We start from the raw sequence: 23,227 nt of genomic DNA on the forward strand, positions 1-23,227 counted from the left end.
GCGCTGGGAAGGGAGTCTGTTTCTCTTTCTCTCTCTCTGCTACTCTCCCTGCTCATGCTCTCTCACTAATAAATAAATAAACAAATAATAAAGTCTTTAAAAAATTAAGCATTTCAGGTTAGTGACAGCAGAGCACAAATCGAACAAAGAGTCCTTCCGAGCATGAGGCTCCGTGGACGCTGCTGGTCCCACAGCCACGAGCCTACCTTTGCCGCACCTTCCAGTGGTTACCTGCCCTCCTTTCAAGACACGATTTTAGATCATCCAAATTCTTAATGACCCTGTGGTCTAACGCTGATGTCACCGGCTATAGAGGCTATGGTCTCCGGATAGGAACGGCCGGTGACATCCGTGAGACCATGTCAGGAGAGCCTGCCTCTAAGGACCTCAGTGTGACCATGGCCAGGGGGCACAGACTGTCCCACCGGGGCCAGACGGGTACCAGCCACACAGTTGAGACTCCACCTGAGGACCATGACCATTCCTGGCACTCCCATCTATTTTAAGGCATTTTCAGTGACCTTGTTGAAAGCAGTCAGAAACTGCTCTCAGCACTAGCGGAGCACACAGCCACCCTCCAGGGCCCGGGAACGCCACCCCACCCCCGCCCGCGGCACAAGGTCACGTTCTGTTCTGAGGCCCCCACGCCGCGTGTCAGCCTGCAGGGCGAGCTGGTGAACACACACATTTACAGAGGCCGCCAGTGATTCCATCTACTTAACTGGACTTAGTCCAGAGAATTTTCCAGCCAACTGGCACTGGGTCTCTAATTTACAGCTGGCAAGCCACCTCCATAACTACTTCCAGGTCCTCAGTAGAACGGTTTAATGTCCACCTCTAATACACGAACCACCTGACTTCAGACAAAACATTCAGCAGCTCTGACCGCAGGGTGCAGAGTTATAAAATTTACAGCTTCTTAACTTGGAAAACCACAGCCGGACTGGACTCTACCAACTGCCCTCTGAAGGGGGGCGCTCAATGTCTGCTTAGGGCACACAACATTAAAACAAAGGACCCACTGAGTCATCTTGGATAAACGGCTTTCTTTCTTTTGCTCCCACTTTTCATTTATAATGTTAAAACTATAAATGCCTTTAATCCGTTTTGTAATTTTTTTTCAGGTAAGGCATTTTTTTTAATTTTTATTTTTTCAAGATTTATTTAATTAATTAGTTTGTGGGGCTGGGGGTGGTGAGGGCAGAGGGAGAGAATCCCAAGTAGACTCCACGCTGAACATGGAGCCCCAGGTGGGGCTCAATCTCAGGACTGAGCAGAAATTGAGAGCCCGAGGCCCATCCCACTGAGCCACCCAGAAACTCTTCATTCAAGGCCTTAAAAAAAAAAAAAAAAAGTCCTAATTCTCTCAAGTAAATCGGAGACTTACAGATAGGCTGTAAGGGCTGCCCTTTTAATTAATGCAAGCCGGAAAGCTTGTTTCTCGTCCTCAATAATGCATTTGATGGCTCTGAAATAAGAGCGATGCTTAGTGTGGTTTTTGCACGCCAAAGGATTGTACGTGTCTCCTCTCGTTTCAGGGCCACTAGCTACTGAAGTGCGACTGCCGGACTCAAGCCTCTGATAAGGTCTGACTCCAAAACTTGATGCGTTATCTCTTACCACATTCTTTCTCCAACTCTGAAACACAATGTCTAGGACCACACTTCAAAATTCTCAAAACTGTGGGAGCCCTGGGAAGCATTCTGTCCCTGGGCTTCAACAGCATGCTAGAACATTTGCATCGCGCTTTGGGTTCAAACCTGGAACTTGGATTTCTTGACCGTGCTCCAGTGTGGTTTAAGCATACGGGATTTTAAACTCCTCAATCCATCTTCCCCTGGGTTTATTTGGATGTTTTACGAACCCGCAGTTGGGACAGCAGAACTAGGATGGGCTTTGTAGGCTGGCCCTTCCGGATGAACTGTGACTCGCACTGGACATTACATGTTGAGCAATGCTTGGGGAAGGGACAGCTCTTGGGGAAGTGTGGAGTCCTGGTTTTGTAAGGGGCTGTGATTTCTGGAAGCCCCTGTGATGTCACAGCACTGCCTTTTGTCTCTGCCTTGTTTTGTTCCAGGCGGAAGGACACCACTGGGGATCAGCCAGGCTACGGTGGCGGGTTGGGGTAGGGGGTTCAGCTTGGACGACCACAGTAGCACAAAGGCTCTACCGGGCACTGGGAAATGCATCTACGAGGCAGCTTTCGACCCGAGCCTCGACAACAGGTCTAATTCCACCCGCCTGCATTCCTTGGAGTTGAATGAAGAGAAATAAATAGTGTCCTCCGACCCGTCACACAAGTATTTGCCAGGAATTAACGGGGGGCCCACGCTTCAAACAGCCGATGGTAGCCTCTAGACAAATGGGGTGGCACCGGGACAGCCCTTCGGAATCGTCCTCGGGAGCCTGAGGTTTCTCTCATCTGTTCCGAATTAATTCTCCATCAGGTCTTTGCCTCTTTTGTGTCTTCCCTCAAGTCCATGCTTCTTGGCTCCTCTCCTCTCCCTTCTGCTGTTTTTATCTTGAGGCTCATCTGTACTCACACCCGCCGCTTGCCCCAGGCAGGGGGTGGTGGTGGTGAATTCAGACAGCAGGGGCACAAGGCAGGAGCCTGATGACAAGGTCACACTCCGATGACAAGGTCACACTCCGGCTGCCTCACCGATCACCGCGCCCGCCCACCTGCTCCCCGCTGCCCTGCCATCCGCGTGGGGGCGCGTGGAAGAAGTTGTGTATTATAGTAATTTTCCTGAGATGTCTTTCCCTGCCTTGAAACTGGCCTGTGGCTCACGGACTTCTCCCTTGCTGGCCTCACTAAGGCAGCTGTCGCTGCTGGCGGCAGGACTCTCCCCTGTCATGCTCTTAAATGCAACGGGCTTCCCAGGAGTTCGACATCCCTTGTGCTGCTTCCCACGGAGGAAGCAAGTCCTCAACCTGCAAGAGGGCTTCTATGTTTAAGAATTTTCAAAAAGGAACGAACGCCGTCAAAACACAGGGGATCCTATTTCAGTCTCCAAAGAGCAACCTGTGTGATCATGTCATCCTGAGTCCCGTTCGTCGCGCAGAGATGAGGCGACTGTACAATGACACACGCACGATGAGTTTCCTCCCCTTCCCACCCACGGCGGGGAGGTATGATGCCGAGTATGACTGGGTTGTTGTGTGTGTATTCGAGAGAGAGAGGGAGAAAGAAAGTGAGGGAGACAGGAAGTGGAAGAAAGAGCCAGAAGGGAGAGGAGGAAGAAGGGGGAGGGGAGAGAGGCGGCATCAACCAGCAAAAAAGCTAAATTTCAGTCACTTCTAAAAAATGTGTCATCTCTAAGGGGACACCTTATCGTGAAAAAATTGTGTGTGTGTGTTTTTTAAAAGATTCACTTGTTTGGGGGGAGAGAGAGAGTGTGTGCAAGTGTGTGTGAGCCGTGCGGGGGAGGGGGGGCAGAGCAAAGTCGGAGAGAATCTCGGGCGGGCTCCACGCTGACCTCGGAGCCCAGTTCAGGGCTCAAGGCCAAGACCCTGAAATCCTGACCTGAGCTGAAACCAAGAGTCAGACACCTAAGGGACTGAGCCACCCAGGTGCCCCAATTTTTTGTGTTTTTAATTCTTATGACCAAGGTCTTTTATAACTTATGTTAAATGGGCCTTTTGCTCAGTGCTTGGACAAAGTACAGAGTCTGTGACCTTACATGTCTTCTACCTCAACCTCAACTTGGAAAAAATACTAAGTTTCCATCTATCCTCAAAAAGCCTGACATCTGTGTACCTCAGATTAAGTGACTATTTTTCTTTCTTTTTTTTTTTTTTTTTTTTAGATTTTATTTATTTATTTGACACAGAGAGAGAGAGACAGAGATCACAAGTAGGCAGAGAGGCAGGCAGAGAGAGGGGGAAGCAGGCTCCCTGCTGAGCAGAGAACCCGATGCAGGGCTCGATCTCAGGACCCTGGGATCAGGAGCTGAGCTGAAGGCAGAGGCTTTAACCCACTGAGCCATCCAGGCGCCCCATAAGTGACTATTTTTCAACAAAAGCATGTGTGAATTCGAACTCTGATGTTCTGTTCTCACATTTCTGTGAAATTGTTCAAAATGTAATTCCTGGGGTGCCTAGGTGGCTCAGTCATTAAGCATCTGCCCTCGGCTCTGGTAATGATCCCAGGGTCCTAGGATCGGGCCCCACATCCCTGCTCAGTAGGGCGCCTGCTTCTTCCTCTCCACTCCCCCCTGCTTGTGTTCCCTCTCTCACTATGTCTCTCTCTGTCAAATAAATTAAAAAAAAAAAATTCCTTACACAACACACACACATACTCACACACCCAAACTAGTTACATGGGGGTAAAGTAATATTTTTAGCTTTCCTTGTGTTCCCAAAGCCAATAAAATAAACCCAAGTTGGTGCGGTCCATACATAATGCCCGAAAGACTTAGCACACAAGCTGACTTTTCAATCCTTCGGAAGACTAATGAGTGCACTAGTTCAATAAGAAAGTCTTCAGATTTTATGCCAGACTTATGTTGTGGGGAATATGTTGAATAGAAGAAATATGTGGAAATTATCTAGTTTATAATATCTGTCTCTGTAGTGATCTCAGAAAGCATATGATTGCCAAATCAATATTGATTCTTTTTTTTTTTTTTTTGCTTGTGTGTGTGTGTGTGTGTGTGTGTGTATGTGAGTGTGAGTACTTTTTCCTGGGCAATGCATAAATTTAATACACGGTCCTGAAAATTAGCTTCTTTTCTTCCAGACATTTACATGTGTATATATATAAATGTACTTCAAAATAAAAACTTGACTGATTGACTTAAATAATGCCTTAAAAATTTAAGGCCTAAGACAATCATATAAATCCTTGATTACCCTTAGGAGTTTCCCTTGGCCACCGAGGAAATCAATGAGGCCAGCTCTGTTTAAACTGACATCCACCTGTTGCAAACGTTGAAACATGTGGAGTCAAGGTTCCAGAGAGAATAAATGTAACAGAGACTGCATTTTAAATTGGGTGACTCAGTGATAGAACTGAAGGTCTGTTTTCCATTTAGTTTAAACTGAGCTTCCCTATGAAGACATTCTAGAAGGTTTCGACATGTAAAAAGAACCAGACACAGAAGACATTTCTCTCTGGTCTTGGGCCATGTGCTTATTTCTTGAGGTTAACTGACAGCAGTCAGTTATTCCCAGGATTGCATTACCCTTGCCTTGCACTAGGTTATGCCCACAAAAAAAAAAAAAAAAAAAAGAAAAGAAAGTGAAAAGATCTGGTAAATCCACCACCCAGGGAGGGCAAGTTGCTACTGTCCCACATTAAGCTAAATGTGCTGTAAACTAACCGGTCAGCAACTTCTTACATGCACATCATCCACTCTGGGAAAGGCCAGCATTTTAGGAAGCCTACTGATTCCTCAAATATAATTTAGGAGATCAAATTTCAATCCTTTAAGTGCTATTCACTTTACTTAACTTGAAAGTGTACAGTTTTAAGACTAGTCTTAAGAGATGATGAAATCCAGTGGTTTTTAAAACGCGAACTGCAGAAGCTCAGATCTCTTTAGAGAACTTCGGATTGTGACTGTGGTTTGGGACAGCAGGGGCTGGAAGCAGGTAAAGGAGAAGGCTGGTCTCTCGGCCTATCCCTCCTGACTTTGGTCAGAAGTTCTGCTTTTGTTTGCTTTATTGATATTATTTGAGTACAGCTGGCACATGATGTTATATTTGTTTCAAGTGCACAACATAACGATTCAACGAGCTCATTCATTACGCTCTGCTCCCCTGTTCCCAAACGCAGCCAGCATCTGGTCACGTGTTTTCTTCCTCACCTGCGTGGATGACTTCTCAAGAAGGTTCTATTCTTTCAATGAATGAATATATTTTATCACTGGATGCCATTTATTCAGTAAACATTTTGCGGGGGGGAGGGGGCATCTACCATGTCCTAGATATCGTGCCAGTTTGGGAGGCCACAAAGAGGAGCAAGTCTTCTTTCTGCTCTTCTGGGGTTTGGGGTGCTATAAAAGTCTTTCAGGACACTGCCCTAGGATGTAGGGGAAGACATGAGCCTAGCCTCATTTCTCAAATAAGAAGACTGGGACCCAGGGAGTTTAACTGACTCATGCACAGCAACATAGGGGAATAGCAGAACCCACCATTTATATATATCCCTGTTCTAACCCATGTTGCTTCCAACACGAATGGGATCCATATCAACACTCACTCGTTATAGACCACAATGCTTTGGCAACCTAATTTATGTCATAGCCGTTTGTGCGTCTTCAATGCCTCAGACAGGACTGGGCATATAATGGGCACCCAATGAATGTTGGCTTAATTTTCCTTTTTTCAGACATGGAAGCAAAGAAAGGAAAACTGCTCTGAAGGTAGGTATCGAGCTCAACACACACCAGAATGGTTGAAGATGGGAGCTAGTCAAGATACTGGGAAGATCTGATTGAGACATATGAAGGAGAGAAACATTATCCACCCCTCCCCCAAGTGCCATCCCCACATATTTTGAAAAACATACCCTTCTGCTAAATTTTATACTATAGTAAGAACCTAGTGAACATTCAGTAATTTTAAGAGGCCAAGAGAGAAAGTGCTTTTTTTCATAGACTTATGCTTTCTGTGGATGGAATAGCATTTTTCATTTTGGTAGGTTCCCACACTTTGATTCCAACATCCCACAGGGCTGTTAAAACACATTCAACATTTTTATATTGGAGTGAACATATTTTTGGCTCCCAAAGTATTCATTTTGGTTCAATCCATAGCTGTACGGAAAGGCACGTGAACTTTATTTAACTTCCTTTAAAGAATATAGTCATGGATTACTTGAATACAGATATATAGTTTCATTTTGGAAAATGTAAGTTATTGCTTATTGTGATTTTAAGTTTAAAAAATCACTGTGTTCTACTGAGTTTGGAAAGGTATGAATATGTGATTAAAAACTGACCAGAAATTTGATGATGTCCCCCTGAGTGCAATAAAGAATAATTTAAATATTAAAGTCATTAACCTAAATTCTTTTAAAAGATAAAATAGACATAATACTAGGTTACTAGATTTGATTTTCTCTTTTTCCACTAACATAGTTGCAACTTTTGAATAAAACCATAACTCCTTTAAAAATACAAGCAAGGCATGTCCAATTAATCATACAAGTTTCCCTCTAGATTATTTTCAGACAGGTCACATTCCTAAGATATTAATTTAAGCTTTCTTTCCGTCTGTAAGTAGAATGAGTCCATAAAACAAGATTCTGTAATAACAATAGCTAGCAAATATGACCTTAATCCTTTGTGGCAAAACTACGGCCTTGTATTAATAGATATTATTATAGTTCTTATTATATCCCTGTAATAGTAAGGAATTATTTAAAACAATACATATGTGGTTGGACCTAGGGAAGACTTTCCCTTTTTATAATTTTATTTAGAGTTAGCCAGTATTTCTCCTTATATTTTGACCTATTTTAAAGGAGGTGTCTGTCTTTGCAAGGAGACAGGTGACGGACCTGGCCAATTTTGGAGAACTCCATCACCAATTGAGGTTCTCCTTCCCTTTCTCAAAAAATAGCTCCATCAAGAAAAATTAAAGACCTGATAAACATGCCAAAGATTGTGGGTCAGGGCAACATAATATGGATGAATGAGATAAGCAGCTATGTTTAAATTAAGCAAAGCATAAACAAAAATTCTTAGCCCCAGGCTGGTACAATGTTCAGTGACAATGTGTCAATTATCTGGTTAATTTCATCACTGAAGACAATGCCAGGGGATATTATTTCAGTCCCAAAGATGAAAGCAAGAGGGAACTCTGTTATTCTGCTTTGCTTGTTCCTTTATTTCTTGTCTTACTCTTTGTTGTGGTTTCCTGCAGATAATATATGTTTAATGGCAAACCTTAAATTACAGGCAAAATTGTGAAAACCTACTCGAGAAGCTTTATGTTTATGAACAAGACTGGAGAGAGAAACAATGACCAAAAATGGTTGCTTGTCATGAAATAGTAAAACATGTCTTTCTCCCCGGGAATGATTTGCACTTTGTTCTGATCGCTGGCGGCAGGCGCCGTGAGGGGCATCTCACCCCACTTCCTGACTTGAGGTTCTTTTGCAGCCACAGACCTTGGATTGTGTACATTTGCTCATAGATGGATCAAAGGCCTCTTGGCAAAACTAATGAAGCGTTGTTGCTCTAAAACGAATACCTTGCAAGCTAAATACACCTCTTGAAAGAAAATACAACCTTCCTGCAGAGAAGGAAGAGATGTTTCCCGCTCAAATACTTGATAGAAAAGAAAAAGAACATTAGAAAAAAAATAAAGTTTTGAAAAAATATCCAGAAATCTTGAATCAGAATTCCATTTCTGTGCGTTATATTTAATGAAAGTTTAATTCCAGCGGCTCAACCCACTGCTGAGCTTCCAACCACCCTTAGTCCGGGTTTTTTTTTTTTTTTTTTTTTTAAGATTTTATTAATTTATTTGAGAGAGAGAGAGAGAGAGAGAGAGAAAGAAACAGCATGAGCAGGGGGGAGGAGGCAGAGAGAGAGGAAGAAGCGGACTCCCTGCTGAGCAGGAAGTAGAAACCCAAGGAGGACCACAGATCATGACCTGAGGCAAAGGCAGACTCTTAACCTACTGAGCTATCCTAGGACCCCTTTAGTCCAGTTTGATTTGGAGTTCCTGCTCTAATCTCTGAAATGGAAGAGTTGAGAGGATTGGAAGACTTTTTTCTAACTGTATGCAGCTTCTCTTCAAGTAAGTGGTGGGAGATCTCTGAGGAATGTCCCACCACACAGAGATGACAGGACCTAATATCTCAAGTGATAAAATAATAGGAATTTAAATGAATTAAGTCATGGTCACCATCTAGAACCAAGTTTGGCAAATTCAAGTAGCTACTGGGACCAAAAGTTCCCTGTTGTTAGGAGATGTCCAAATCTCTATTTTTGTAAGAAATCACCTGATATTAAAGCATCTACCCATTTTGTTTCAGTATTTCACAGATGTGGGAGCTGGATGTGGCTGGTAGTCATGAGTTTGCTAGCCATGGTCCGAGGTTTTGATTTTTACCAGTTTGTTTATGTATTTATTTACTTTAAGCAGACTCTACACCCAGCATGGAGCCCAGTGCACGGCTTGAACTCATGACCCTGAGATCATGAGATCAAAACCTGAGCTGAGATCAAGAGTCAGATGCTTAACCAACTAAGCCACCCAGGCATCCCCTGGAGATCTAGACTTTAAAAAAATATGCATGTGAGAAGTTCAGAATGCAAAGTGATGAGAATGGTTATACCATTATGTGACCAGTACTTACTTCATAAGCACTGAACTTGTCTTCAAGTATCCTTATAATAACCCTAACACTTAGCTAGTATTGTCCACCCATTTTACAAATACGGACATGAAGGGACAAGAGTGTTAAGAACCCTAACCCCATAACTTGTTCAATGTACATAGTTAAGAATCTGTCCTCTTGGGGCGCCTGGGTGGCTCAGTCAGTTAAGTGTCTGCCTTTGGCTCAGGTCATGATTCCAGGGTCCTGGGATGAAGCCCTGCCTTGGGCTCCCTACTCAGCGGGGAGCCTATTTCTCCCTCTGCCTCTGCCTGCCGCTCTGCCTACTTGTGTTCGCTCACTCTGTCAAGTAAATAAATAAAATCTTAAAAAATAAATAAATAAAAGATCGTTCCTCTTAACCATACTCGGTATACAATAACTGACTTAGAATCCAAAGTGACATGTTTTTTTTCCCCCAACGGTCTTCTACTTGTCTTTCTTAGTAAATATTTAAAGGCAGTGTGTTAAATACTACTAGTTAAATTAAGCCGAAGTTTCCTTTATTTGAGAAGAGAGCGGCATGACTGGAGTGTAGACATCATGCTTATAGATGGAGGGAGGGGTGCCGGGGTGGCTCAGTCGGGGCAACGTCTGACTGCTGATTTCAGCTCAGGTCCTGATCTCGGAACATGGAGTCCGCTTGAAACTCTCTCCCTCTCCCTCTGCCCCTCCCCCGCCTTCATACACTCACTCTCTAAAATAAATAAATAAATAAATGCTCGTAGCTGGAAAACACTCGGACTCCAGCTCAGTTCTGCTTTTTCCCTAGCTGTGTGTTAGGCAAGCCTCTTCACTAATCTCCCACTTCACTGCTTATTTTTCTAGCGAATCGACGAGGCAAGTTTTCTCTCCCAATTTCTAGGTCAGAAACTGAAACACAGGAAGATAATCTGGAGTGTCTGGTAACCTCGACCCACGCGAGCACGGCTCCCACACCACCGGCAGCAAACGGGACTGCCTCTGGGAGCAGCGATCGGCCCCACTTTGCGCACAGAAAATGCAACCTCAGAGACACTGACACAGACAAGGAAAATGAACGTGAGATACTTGTCCTGCAGAGTCACCAGCAGACAACTGGCAGACCAGGACCCACTCATTTTTCTTCTCCTATCTCGAAGGAAACAACAACCCAACCCACACAAGGAAGGTGATTTTCTCTGATTAAAACTTTCTGGGCAGGGGCACCTGGGTGGCTAAGTGGGTTAAAGCCTCTGACTTTGGCCAGGGATCGAGCCCCACATTGGGCTCTCTGCTACATGGGGAGCCTGTTTCCTCCTCTCTCTCTGCCTGCCTCTCTGCCTACTTGTGATCTCTCTGTCAAATAAATAAATACAATCTTTAAAAAAAAAAAAAACCAACTTTCTTGGCATTCAAGCAAGTGTTCTTTCTACTCTTATCATTCTACTGTCCCAGGCCAGGCGACTGGTGTGCTGAGTAACTCCAATGGGCTCTCTGAATGGCAGACACAGACAATATGGAATTACCTAAAAAGCATTCCTACTGCATTCCTTAGCATTCACGGCAGTCAAGGGCAAGGCTGAGTGGTGGGCATGTAGGTCTGAAAATCTGTGCATTCTCTGAGATCCACTGGCCTCCTGCCATCTTTCCCAGAATGGGGATCCTGTCTCTTCCTCTTTGCACTTTGCAACTTAGCTTATTAGGAAACACATCTGAGCCAAAGGGAGAGGCACTCTCCAAGCTAGCTTGAAGTGGGGCCATCACTGTCAATGTAGCAGGAGGCACAGAGCGCTAAACAGATAGAAGGGGCTTACTTCAAAGACCAGCGTCTCGTTGGTGGGTCCTGGCGCATACAGGCGTTCTGGGTGGTTGAAGGTCCGCTGGTATTCAAACACGGTCCCAGCAAAGGGGAACTCTCCAGGCCAGTCGATGTTCCATCCCCCCGTGAGGTAGTACTTCTGGCCCAGGCTTCTGACTGCAAGGTGACTGGAAGAGAGGTGCAGCTCCTGGACCTCGATGCTTCGGGCCCCCGCTGGGATGGTAACGACTGGATAATATGCTAAACGGGAAGAACAGAACAGTGCTGTTTTCCATGATGCACACTGCAGAAGTGGGGCTGAAAATGTGCAGAGACACATTTTCAAAAGTGGACAGCGATATCCACTTTTACAGAGCAGAGTTGCTGAATCATGAATGGACATTCATTCCTACTCTATGGAGTACAAATAAATAATTTTTTTTTCATTTTTCAGGAGGAAGGAACACCAGAAAGAAAGTGTGTGTGGACAGGAGGTACACACTTCTTCCTTCCAGAACAACCAAGGCCACGAAACTCAAGGACCCTTTTTATCTTTCATCTACTCAGAAGAAACTTAGCGCCATGACCTCAGTAGTGATACTCGGGCAACAGGGCTCCAGGTTTCATTTTACTCAAGATTCATTTAGATCATTGCTTCAAACAGTCATCTGATGTCGTGAGTGGGGATCATGATTCACATCTTGAACCGTAAGTTTCAAAATCTGTTCTGTGTTTACCAAAGGCCTGTGGGACATTAGACACACGGCAAAGTAAAAGGCATTTGATCGACACATCTCAGAGTTGTGCGTGTTGACGGAACTCCTCACACTGAGAAACCATCCATCCTCCCTTGTTCCTGGGAGGTATCAAAGCCATTGTCCTGTGTGTGTCAGGGGAGCTGGGAAACAGCTCGGTCATGGCCAGCGTGACCGGGACTTGCTCAGTGGCAAAGCCACAGTGATGAAACCACAGGCATCTCTTACCGTTGGCTTTATGCTGATTGAGGTACAGGCCTTTGTAAAACTTGCAAGTTGAATTATCCCCTTTGCAAACACCACACGCATCCAAAACTGCTTTAGAGCCAAGTTCATGATCGCATCCCACTGGCTGTGACAAAAATAAAATAAAATAACAACAACAAAGAGAAAAATCAGAAAAGCCAATGGCTACTAATAATCAAGAGATAACGGGGGCTCTATCTTCAGAACATTAGAAAGATAGTACAGCTTTAGGGTTAAAAGCAGAGCCTCAAGTCTGGGGGTTCAAATCACTCCTCTGCCTTTACCAGATGCGGGACTAGGGCAGTTACAGAACGCACAGAAGTTTGCGGGGACTCTTCATCGGGAAAACTGGAGCCCCAAGTCACTGCTGCTACTAATGGCAGGCGAGCTGATTTGGGCCAGCTCTCCTGCTGAAACATAAAATGCTGAGCCCCCCACATAATCCCTCACCCTCACCACACACACAATGGAATTAAAAGGAAGACCAATTGGCAGGAAATAGTAGTCCTATGTCACAACACATCTGTGAGGGTCTGACCACACAGGGAACACACTTAGCCAACATGCAATGGAAGTTTACTGCTTTCCTTTACATTCTTATTTAATTTTTGCAACAACCGCGTGGAGTAAATATGTCATCCTCTCCACTGCATACTTGTGGAGACGGGGGAAGAGGAGCTAAGGATGTCAGACGGTCCCGCAGAGCGACAGTGGGGACATTCGAGCCAGTCTACACATCCAGTGTGCAAACACTGGTCTTGTCCCCTAAGCTGCCTTTTCTCCAGACACAGAATCTCTTGTGCCACTTCTCACGGTACACGTTTGGTAGGAGGAAACGCAAGCATGACGACACACACAGCCCAGAAAACAAAGGTCCTCTTACTTCACAAATCCCATCGATACAAACGTCGTGTTTGTTTGGGGAGCAAGGGGTTCCGTCTTTCACCTTGCCCGACATCGCAAAAAAGAATTCGAAGTTCTCCGCCTTGCAGTACAGTTTACATCGATCTGCCTCTAGAAGCAAAGAGATCAAGACAGGACGTGATCAGGAGGAGATCACAGGGCAATGACATGATGGCCAGAAGGATGAATTAAATTTCGTTAGAAAGAGATCATGTCTAAAATGGGAAATGTTACTAGTTTTTAAACAACAACAACAAAAAAAAACGGTCAGATTTGGCCCACAGGTGATAATTTGTTGACCGTGATTAGGGACATGGATTACTTCAAAATCTATTCAGGCAGTTAAGAGAAAAAATTTTAGGTACTTTGGGGGGAAAAAGGGCCATATGGTTTATGTTTATAAAACATACAGAGAATAATCCTATCATGAAAAGGAAGAAGACCCAAATAAACTAAACCTAAAGGCTAAAAAATGTAACTTTTATTGACCATAAATTCCCTGAGAAGTTTCTGGTATCACAGGCAAAAATAAAAAGGAAAAAAAATGCAGTATTTCTACAGAGCGCTTGTATCAGAAAGGAGTTATGCCAATTCCCCAAATACAAAGCGTTCTTCTTGGCCAGGCCAGCAGCTCCAGAGGACATTTCTCCCAAGAGACCGTGCGTGGGCGACACCACACAACAGCCCTGATAACATTTGTACAACGAACGTGTGAACAGTCTGCAAGCCACTGGGCTCATAAAACCTCTCGATAAAAGACAAAGTCAAAACTTAAATGTGAAAATAGTTAGATTATCGTGATCCAAATATGCAGATGGGTCGATGGAGTGAAAGTTTTACCTTTACCTAGAAATCTCTTTGAATAGCTTTATTCAACACCTCGTAATATTTGCATCAGACGTTACGGAAGACGTTATCGAAGCCCTTTCTTTTTCTCCGTCATGCCCAGGAATGCACAAGCTCTTAAAAGTTCAGTTTTACCCACAGAGGCTCTGGGGCAAGTTTCTCAACTGGTCTACTGGAAACACAAACACCTCTCTACTGCAAGACAAAGACTAATTTATAAACGGTCTTCCCTCATTCTTCCCAACCTGCATGAACGCCACCGGACCTTCAAGCCATGGTCAATGTTTCCCGATCCCGAGTTCGTATCAGAAGGAGAAGAGGGAGAAACCAAAGGCCTTAATTTTTCTGTCTCCCTGGGCTGGGTCTCTTCTCCTTGGTGTAGTTGCCCCCACATCTAGCAGAACGGCTCCTACGGGAGAAGTGCTCAGTAAACAGCCACTGAGCAACTGAATGAAGTGACACGCTCCCTACTCAGTCGGGCTGCCACTAAACTAGTGAGACACTTGAAACCAAAAAATAGTTCACATGTTAGAAAATGTATGTGCTTCACTGTCTCGTGTCGTGAACACAGAACCTATTTAAAGGGTTTGTTTGGGGTTTGTTTAAAGGGTTTGTAACAAAAAACACATAGTGTAAACACAGCATTTGAACGAAAGACGCGATGAATGTGGGAAAGCCCCAGGGAGACCCAAGAAAACAGAGCAGGGAGCAGAAGGGGACGTGAGAAGGAAGGACAGCAGGGTCTGGGGGAAAGAGCCATGCATCCGTAAGAATCACGGAATGACGGGAGGGTTCTACCAAGAGACAAGACATCTTCAAATGCTGGAAATGAAAGCAACTGCAGGTGTTCTAGCTAATGGTCCCGGGGCACCTGTTTGTGCAGTGCCCTGCATGGATCAGCGCACGGTTCCTGATAGAATGCCTCCAGTGATGGAGAGCCGGCCACTCAGAGACGGGAAACACCTCCATGAGGGACAGTTGGTGCTTATTTATGCACTCATTCGTTCTGAAAATTACAAATACGTGCCAAGGGCTGTTCTCAGATGCCGGAGGCCCAAGCATGCTCAAAACGGACGAAGGCTTTATCCCGTGGAACGTGAATTCTCCTGGGGATGGAGAGACTGAATAGCAATGATGGGATGTAAACTCAGGCGTGCATAAGAGCTACGAAGAACAGAGCAGTTTAGGAACGGGAGGATTACCCGAAGGAAGGATATTCTGGGCAAACTAGCAAGGGAGGCTTCCCTGAGGAGGTGCCATAGCGGGGAAGGTCTTAGCCCTTGAGCTAACCCTGTCTGTCCTCTGAAGTGATTTCCAGTTACTCTAAATCCTTCTCTAGTTACTACCTCTGGATTTTTGCAGGTACCGGGTTTCTTCTCTCTTTTTCTTGGCAAGTTTCCATATTAGTCTACTGAAGAATTGTTTTTTGGAAATGCATGTCTTCCCAGCTTTGTCACTGAGGTCCGAGAGAAATGACAGACAAGCTAAGTGCACAAGCACACGTTTGTTCCATCAAGCAAGAAAGAGGCGTACCATGAAGTATTGCTTCAAAAAATGGCTGAAAACTCCTAAATAAACCCCATACATATTATCTCTCAGCGCAACTCGAAACACTGGAAATAACAAGAAAGGGCTGAGTTTCTACTTGAAGAAAGACGCACCTAAAAGTAGACACTTACAGACTGCTCACTGTGGTTGCAGAATTTTCATGTTTGTCCCTCTCGTGCTTTCAGAGGCCACCGATGACCCAGAACCACACAGTGCTCCTGCGGCGGCTGGGCTGGTCCTGGGCAGAGCCGCACTATCATCCCCCTTGTTATGGCCCTAACTCCACTGGCTTCTCTATGGTGATCGACAACTTGGGTTCATTTTGAGATTTTTGCCCAGCGATGGCCCTAGTCTTATCTCCTACGAACTGCCACTACATTCCATGTCTTCCCAGTCGACCCGTGTCCCCTAGGGGCTCCTACTTATCCTTTCTCAAGCGAGGAAGGCTGAGTTTTGGTACAGCAAGGGTATGGCAATAATAGGAGGCAAACAACCAGAACAGTGACAGCTTTATCTGCAAAGGTAATGGGAAGCACATTAAATGTGTACATTGCAGCTAAAATAAATGCTTTGATACTTCGGTAAAACAAAAACAGTTCAATTTAAAAGGTAAAATACAAGTCACAACTTTAAGTAATAATAAGCACTAGGAACCCAGTATGGAGACATTTTTAAATTCTTGGCTATGTGTGTGTGTGTGTCTGTGTGTGTGTGTGTAATACCCTGCAAACAGGCCTTCCGTGCGGGCAATCATCTACTTGTCAATTGCTGAATATGGCTTCTCTATGGGGCATATATGGTTTCATGGGTTTTTGGTCTGGACAACTCATACCAATTGCAATTAACATCCCTGGGAGACTTAATTGCCGGAATGTCAAAGGTAAGTTTAGAAACATAAGTACATTCCAAACACAAGAACCCTTTGGCTTACAGATGTGGGGGAAAAGGGGTGTCTTGTGAAAAAAAAAAAAGTGTGGAAAAATAAACAAAACCTATGGAAGTGAATGAAAAACTGGGTCAGGACGGGTCTAGGGGATGACGTCAACATCAAAACTCTTTTATGTAGGCAGCAATTTCCCCGTGTGTTCATCCACATTACTGTCCCCAGAGAGCCCTATTTGTTGGAGGTACAGAGACCAAATTACCTTCCACTTTGGTATAGGGTTTCCACTGGTAGAACCATCCACGGAAAGGTTTGCTGTTGTACTCTGCACACTGCTGGGCTCGGAAATCCAAGCTATTTTCATTACAAGGGTTAATATTGCACAGCTGATACATACGGCTAGAACCTGGACAGAACTTGCCACCATACTGAGGCCTAAAAATAAAATGAAAGGGCTTTAATGCAAGCAAACAGCGGGCTATGGTCACAAACAATAATGTAAGGAGGGACAGTCAAGGGGACTGTTGTCAGAAGGCGTGCAGCGTATACAGTCTAGTACAGGAAAGGAAATAATGGACGACACGATGTGCCGTGTCCTGCCTTGTATCCATGGCAGAACCCGTCCATCAGGGACCCGCTCTTTCTTTTCCCGATACAGCTCTTAGGGAGGCATCACCACTATTCAGCAACCGGAACTGGCATATTAGAGAAAACCGATTTGTCATCTCCGATGCCAGTTTTACATTCTGGCAATTTCCTTAAAGAATGATGAAAGCGCATTCTTGACACTCCTCGTGTTACCTGTGTTAGCGAAATTTATAAATGCACCCGAGTGTTCTCACTGATGTAGACAGATATGTGTCTGCGCGCTACACACACACGAACACACACACAACCCAACTGGTATCACAGCTCTTCAAATGTGGACCCGACCTACTCCCCAGCTTTCCTCCCATTTCTGAACACCCCCAGCTTCCTCCAGGGTGCTGTCCGCCTGCTGCCATGCAGAAGGTCAGGGCACTGAAATGAAAGAGCCAGAAGCCCCATCTGCCATGTCCTCCTATCCGGCTCTGCCTGTCACCGAGCCCACGCTCTGCCTACTGGCTGACTATTGTATATTTCGCCCTGGTCGATCCTCAACTGTGAACAGAAATTCCCATGTTTTCATCTGCATAATCACTTTTTAACTTTGTAGGTGGCCTATTCCTCTCCTGCCAAGCACAATGGGAAACGGATTTCCAGAATAGGGAATCCCAGTAGAACATAAATAATTATGATCTAATGGCCGGCTCTTTAAGCTCTTGGTAGGTAGACTGCAAAAACCAGAAAGCAATCTAAAGGAAAAAGGAGCATAAACCAAACTGAGAATGACCAGTAACAGCTTATCCAGCTTCTTCCAGGCACAAAGCAATTGCTTTTTTGTGTGTGTGCTTTTCTCCAAAGGCTAAAACCCAACTATGGATCATCTCATAGAAAAGCTCAGTGCAAACATGTAACATTGAAAGAAGGCTCCAGGTTAATAAATTTGTGTGATTAAAATTCCTTGTCTCTTTAGGAAGCACAAGAATGCTATAAAACACCCCTGGATTTGCTTCAACCTATTTTATCAAATCCTCGTGCAACTGCTTGCTGAGATGGATTCAACAGAAACGGGAAGCGTCACGCCGCCAGAGCGAGATTTTTTTGCTATTTCAAAACACTCTGGAGCGACTACTTAAACATTCAGCAGCCATTGTGCTACATCAAATCCCCGAAGACATCTTAAATCATTATCTGAAAAGCACTTAGAAAAACCTTAAAGGGCCCTACCACAGCTTTACTATTCCTGGTCATCTTTACAAAGCGTATTTAAAACTTTTCTTAGTCTAAGGCATTCTGTCTGCGATTTTATAAATAATCTTCGTTTAGACTCCTCAGTCTCGAGAAAGCAAAAGAGGACGGCATGGGTTACTTTCCCAACTCAGAAACCGTAACACAGAGATCTCAAAACCTCCACAGCACCCTTTCATTTTGTAGATGGGTGAGAAGCCTCATAAAACTTGCCGAATGACGATCACATAGCTAGCAAGAGACAGGGCACAGCGAAGCCCCTCCACCTTTGACTCCCCAGGATCCTTTCCCTGCCCCACTCCACCTGCATTTAGCTGAGTTAGGCAGCAGAGGCCGGCAGGGGAGAGGAAGACAGTCAGGCACGATGGTTAGGGGGTCGGCCTTCTATAAAGAGACAGGTCTGGATTCAAATATTCCGCTGCCTCTTCCCAGCTTATCTTTAGGCAATTTTGTTTAACCTCCTAACCTGTAAAATGGGGGCAGATATGATGATTAACTGAGATAATGTTTGTAAAGATTTCACAGCTGAGAAAGTACAGAAGCAGTCCAGAGGCCATCAGTAGATGAGTGGATAAAGGGGTCGGGTATATATATATACAATGGAATATTACTCAGCCATCAGAAAGGATGAAACCTTGCATTTGCAATGATGTGGACGGAGCTAGAGGGTATTGTGCTAAAGGAAATGAGTCAGAGAAATGCGGAGAAATATGATCTCACTCATATGTGGAATGTAAGAAGTAAAATGATCATAGGGGAAAAAAGAGAGAGAGATGAACCAAGAACAGACTCTTAACTCTAGAGAACAAACTGATGATTACCAGCGGGGAGGTGGGTAGGGGGAAGCGGGTAATAGGTGATGGGGATTAAAGACTACACTGATCATCATGAGAAAAAAATAAAATAAAATGACAAAAACAAAGGTCACAAAATAAATGACATACAATCTTCAAAAAAAAAAAAATTCACGGCTGAACCTAGGGCAGAGTTAGCACAAATCAATCATAACTTTAAAGTGCTTTCTGGTTCTAATGACTAGCAAGAATTTGTACTTTTCCATCAAATCCTCAAAAACATGTACTTTTTTCTGCAGCTGTAAACAGGAGTGTTAGGATAAACTGACAGAAAATTCTACCGTGACATTCTTTGGTGCAACAAGATTAAAAACGAAAACATAAACAGTCAGAAAACAGATGTCTGGGAATATGATTTTATCCTTATATGAGACCGATATAAAGGATATTCGTTTTTACTTCTGCATAATTTATCACGTCCTGGCTACAAATGGTTACAGTATTGGCTGGCTGATCAACAGAACCAGACAGCCAGACAGACAGATGGACTCACTCCTGGGTCCCTCCGGACTTTCTTAATAAGAATATATGATAAGAGGATCCAGAAATCAGTGTTTTTTTAAAGCACACTTGGTGATTTTGATAACCACCTGAGCCTGGAAATCACTGGCTGAAAAATGGGCTGGAGATTTAATTCAATTATTTTTCCAGAGCTAAAAAATAGCATTATTTTTTTTTCTCAAATAGACTTGCATTTTAGGAAAGTTCTAGAATGCCTTTGCATGTTTCGTTTTCACTTTAATTTTTGCAATTAATTTTCTGGAACAGACTTTATAGAAATTCTACCAGACTCCTTCAGACTGTGATAACTGACCCTCTCTGCCTGCCCTGGTTACTCACTCATCAGATAACTGGACTGGACAACAGGCTGGAACTCCTGCGTGTGTTCTAGGTAGACTGGGAAATGTTTCCAGGTCCCTGAGGCATATAGTAGGGCTCAGGAGAAAATGGAGCTTCTACCCATTAAAAATTATGTCCACCTCAGGGCTGCTGGGTGGCTCAGTTGGTTAAGCGTCCGACTACAGGGTTCAGCTCAGATCATGATCTCAGGGTTGTGAGTTCGAGCCCCATGGGAGGCTCTGTGCTGAGCCTGGAGCCTGCTTCAGACGCTTTCCCTCTCGACCTGCCCCTCCTCCCTCTCGCAGGCTCACTCGCTCTCCCTGCCTCTAAATCAATCAATCAATAAAAACAAAAATGTCCACACCAGACATGGGAAAAAAGAAGCGCCATGTGTGGGTGGTACCAGTCATTCCAGAACCAGGGAACCTTTAATCCCTTTGGAAGCCGAAAAGCAGGGTAAGTCCACGAATCAGCCTGGAGGAGTTCACTTTTATGAAACAACACATGTTCTGGGAAAATCAGCATTAATGTGAAATAAAAGGCCCTCCTGCTTCTCACGTGAGGAAATGAAGCTGGTTGGGTGAAGTGATGTGAACAGACCGAATGTTTCAACTGAAGCAAAGAAGAAATCAGTAATTTAAAAGGGAGGGGGGGGAGCCCTCAGTTTTCCTACAACAAAGTGAAAGAACAGAGAACAACTAATTCAATTGCCTGGGGGCGGCTGCTCATGTTCTTGTTTTATTTGTGAGGCATAATTAAAGTAAACAGTGTCCGAGGAGCCTCACGCTTGTTGAAATGATAAAACGGCACCAAATGGAACTACACTGGTGATTCTTTTATGAGGCATTTCTAAAATTACAGTACAATATTCCCGTGAACAATGCCCTATCACAATGAGAGTGCTCGGCCCCACAGATATGAGAGAGGTTTTAATTTAAATCCCAGGGGTGTCATTCACGCACTTTACCAGCAGAGCTATTAAATTAGGTAATCTATTTCTTTCTTGGGAAAATACGGAGCTGTAAAATGTTGTGAGGTATGAAAACCAGATCCGTGAAATAGGCTGAAAAAAAATGAAAAGTGATATAATGATTTTTAAGAATCCTATCCAAGATATGGGCTACATTCAAAGTACGAGGAGGGTGGTTTTAATAATCTGGGATAAGCTGGAAATGCATCACAAGCCTGTCTACCATACACCTAGTTACTCTCTCTGAACTTGCCCCCGACAGGACATCGGATAGTCTCTGGACATTTCTGGTTATCATGGGGCTGTCGGGGAGGAAGTGTCATCCCACAGGCATCTAGTGGGGAGAGGTCGGGGCTGCTGTGTCCTGGACAAACCCCGTAACAAAAATTTTCCAACCCAAAATGTCAATAGTGTCAAAGCTGAAAAATACCGTTAGCCTGCTCTAGCCCTAAAAGCACCTAGTAAACCACGGCCCAAGTGTCTTCTGACCCTCTCCTCTTTTGGAACCAGCTGGCCTTCCAGATTCAGCTCAGGCTGCTGACTTCGATGAAATGCCAGGTCTCCTTTAAATTTTCCTCTTGCTCCCGTTTCATTATTTTAATTCTGAATCTACCAAACATTCATACGATGCTTGTAACAGGCCAGGCACTCTGCAGAAGCGCTTTGCGAATTTCAACCCAGCTGGCGGGGGCACTCTCCTTATCCCCTTTAACCAGCGAGGAACCTAGAGCAGGGAGGGAACGGTGCTTATGGCCACACAGCTGGAGGGAGGCAGGGCCAGGAGGCAAACCTGGGGTTCTGGGATTAGGAAGCTCTGTTTTTGCCCCTTGCACTAAGCCACCCCTCAAACAGTGCCACGAAGTGAAATCTTCATCTTCCGAGGACCCCTTGAACTCTTTTCTCTCTACCACATTCTCCAAAGTCCACTTTCATCAGTAACGCCTCCCTCCCTGCTCCCCTCGCTTCCGAGGACCCATCCTCTGCTACCCTGTCCTCCCCCTGGAGTTTAGGATGACAGTGATGAAAGCCACACAGACCCCAGATCCTTTTCCTGACTGCCCACTGGATGCTCTCTGGAAGGGGGTGTCCTACAGACCCACTTCTAATCCCTCCCAAACCTTCAGAGGAGGCATTACTATCTCGACCTCACTCACACACGGACTCGAGCTCAGAGTTCAAGTGGATTTCCCTAAGTCGCATAGTCAGCAGGCGGCAGACCCAGGATTTGCAGTCCGATCTCACTCTCAACCCTGGGCTCACTCTACTCCCCTGTGACCATCGGGAAGTGTACGTCTCCCATGGGTTGCACATGGGGACGAGACCAGAGAAAAGGAACCTAAAACCACCTCCGTTTTCAAAGAAGACACAGAGTGGTTCAAAATCCCGGGACACCCGGGGCCCGAGTGGGCCCGCAGGCGACTGTAGGCCAATCTCCATCGGCAGATGTTGTGATTGGTCCCTGCTGTGTTCTGCTTAAAGAAAATGGAATTTGTTGTCAATATCTTCACAGTCAGGGAATTTCACACACACTTTTTTTTTTAAGGATTTCTGGTTTCTCTTGAAAAGTTAGGCAGATCTGTCAACACGTGTTGACGTACATTCCTGCAAGGCAAAAATTAGCATACTTTCTCCAGTTCATCAGACAACACACACACACACACACACACACACACATACACACGCACATTCCACTGGCCAAGCTTCTCTCTCAACAACACAGGCATTTGATCGTGTGACCACGTGGCTTGAATTTAGACTCAGAAGGGAGCTCAGACTATCATTTGAGTCTCTGATCATCATAGTCACACACACACAGCAGCTCCTTTGCTGCTCTGGGTTTCTGGCCATCACATCCTTGTCCCCTCCCCCATGCCCGCAGCTTCATCTGTAAACCGTGAAACCCCAGTTTGGTTGCGATTCCGAGAGGGAAGGAAACTGCACTTAAAGGCCAGCACGGAAGCAAAGCAAAACCAAAATGGTACATTCTGGCCTTCTACGAACCCGGGCTTTCTCGGGAGCCTTACTTGGGGTCATTGCAGTGTCGCTCCTGATACCTGACTCCGCCACCACAAGTTCGTGAACATTCTGACCACTTGGACCAGGCGGACCACTGGCCGTGGACGGGCCGGGGGCCGTGCTCCCCGAACTTCACACACTGGCCTTGCCGACACCACTGCGAAAAGAAGGCGGGACACGTTTCCTGTTAGAATCCACGCGGGGAAGGGAAACAGAGGCAGACACCTGCACATTAGCGGGAAAAACGAGCACTTCGGCGAACGGGAGAACGCACAACACCTTGACAGACTCCCTTGGCAGGCGGCCCTGGACCGAGGATTGGCTACCCGGCATCTACCGTGTGCGTTTTCAAAGGCTGACCTCGGGGGGCAAGGGGAGGGCATCTGTCAGCAGCAGGCGAGGATCATATGCTTTGTGAGCTGTCCGGGGGGAAATATTCAGAT

General features: G+C 45.0%; 1 protein-coding gene across 1 annotated transcript in view; it reads right to left on the bottom strand.

Annotated features, from left to right (window-relative positions):
- The window catches only part of ADAMTS18 (ADAM metallopeptidase with thrombospondin type 1 motif 18), a 138,724-nt gene that overhangs the window by 30,638 nt on the left and 84,859 nt on the right, over positions 1 to 23,227 (bottom strand). The window contains exons 12-16 of the mRNA XM_059382405.1: positions 22,793 to 22,941; positions 16,537 to 16,709; positions 12,978 to 13,108; positions 12,077 to 12,200; positions 11,110 to 11,354 (exon numbers count right to left, since the gene is read on the bottom strand). Coding sequence (XP_059238388.1) covers positions 11,110 to 11,354; positions 12,077 to 12,200; positions 12,978 to 13,108; positions 16,537 to 16,709; positions 22,793 to 22,941 — 822 coding nt within the window. The remainder of the gene's footprint in view (positions 1 to 11,109; positions 11,355 to 12,076; positions 12,201 to 12,977; positions 13,109 to 16,536; positions 16,710 to 22,792; positions 22,942 to 23,227) is intronic.

This window comes from Mustela nigripes, chromosome 17 (genome assembly GCF_022355385.1).
Source record: "Mustela nigripes isolate SB6536 chromosome 17, MUSNIG.SB6536, whole genome shotgun sequence".
NCBI lineage: Eukaryota > Metazoa > Chordata > Mammalia > Carnivora > Mustelidae > Mustela > Mustela nigripes.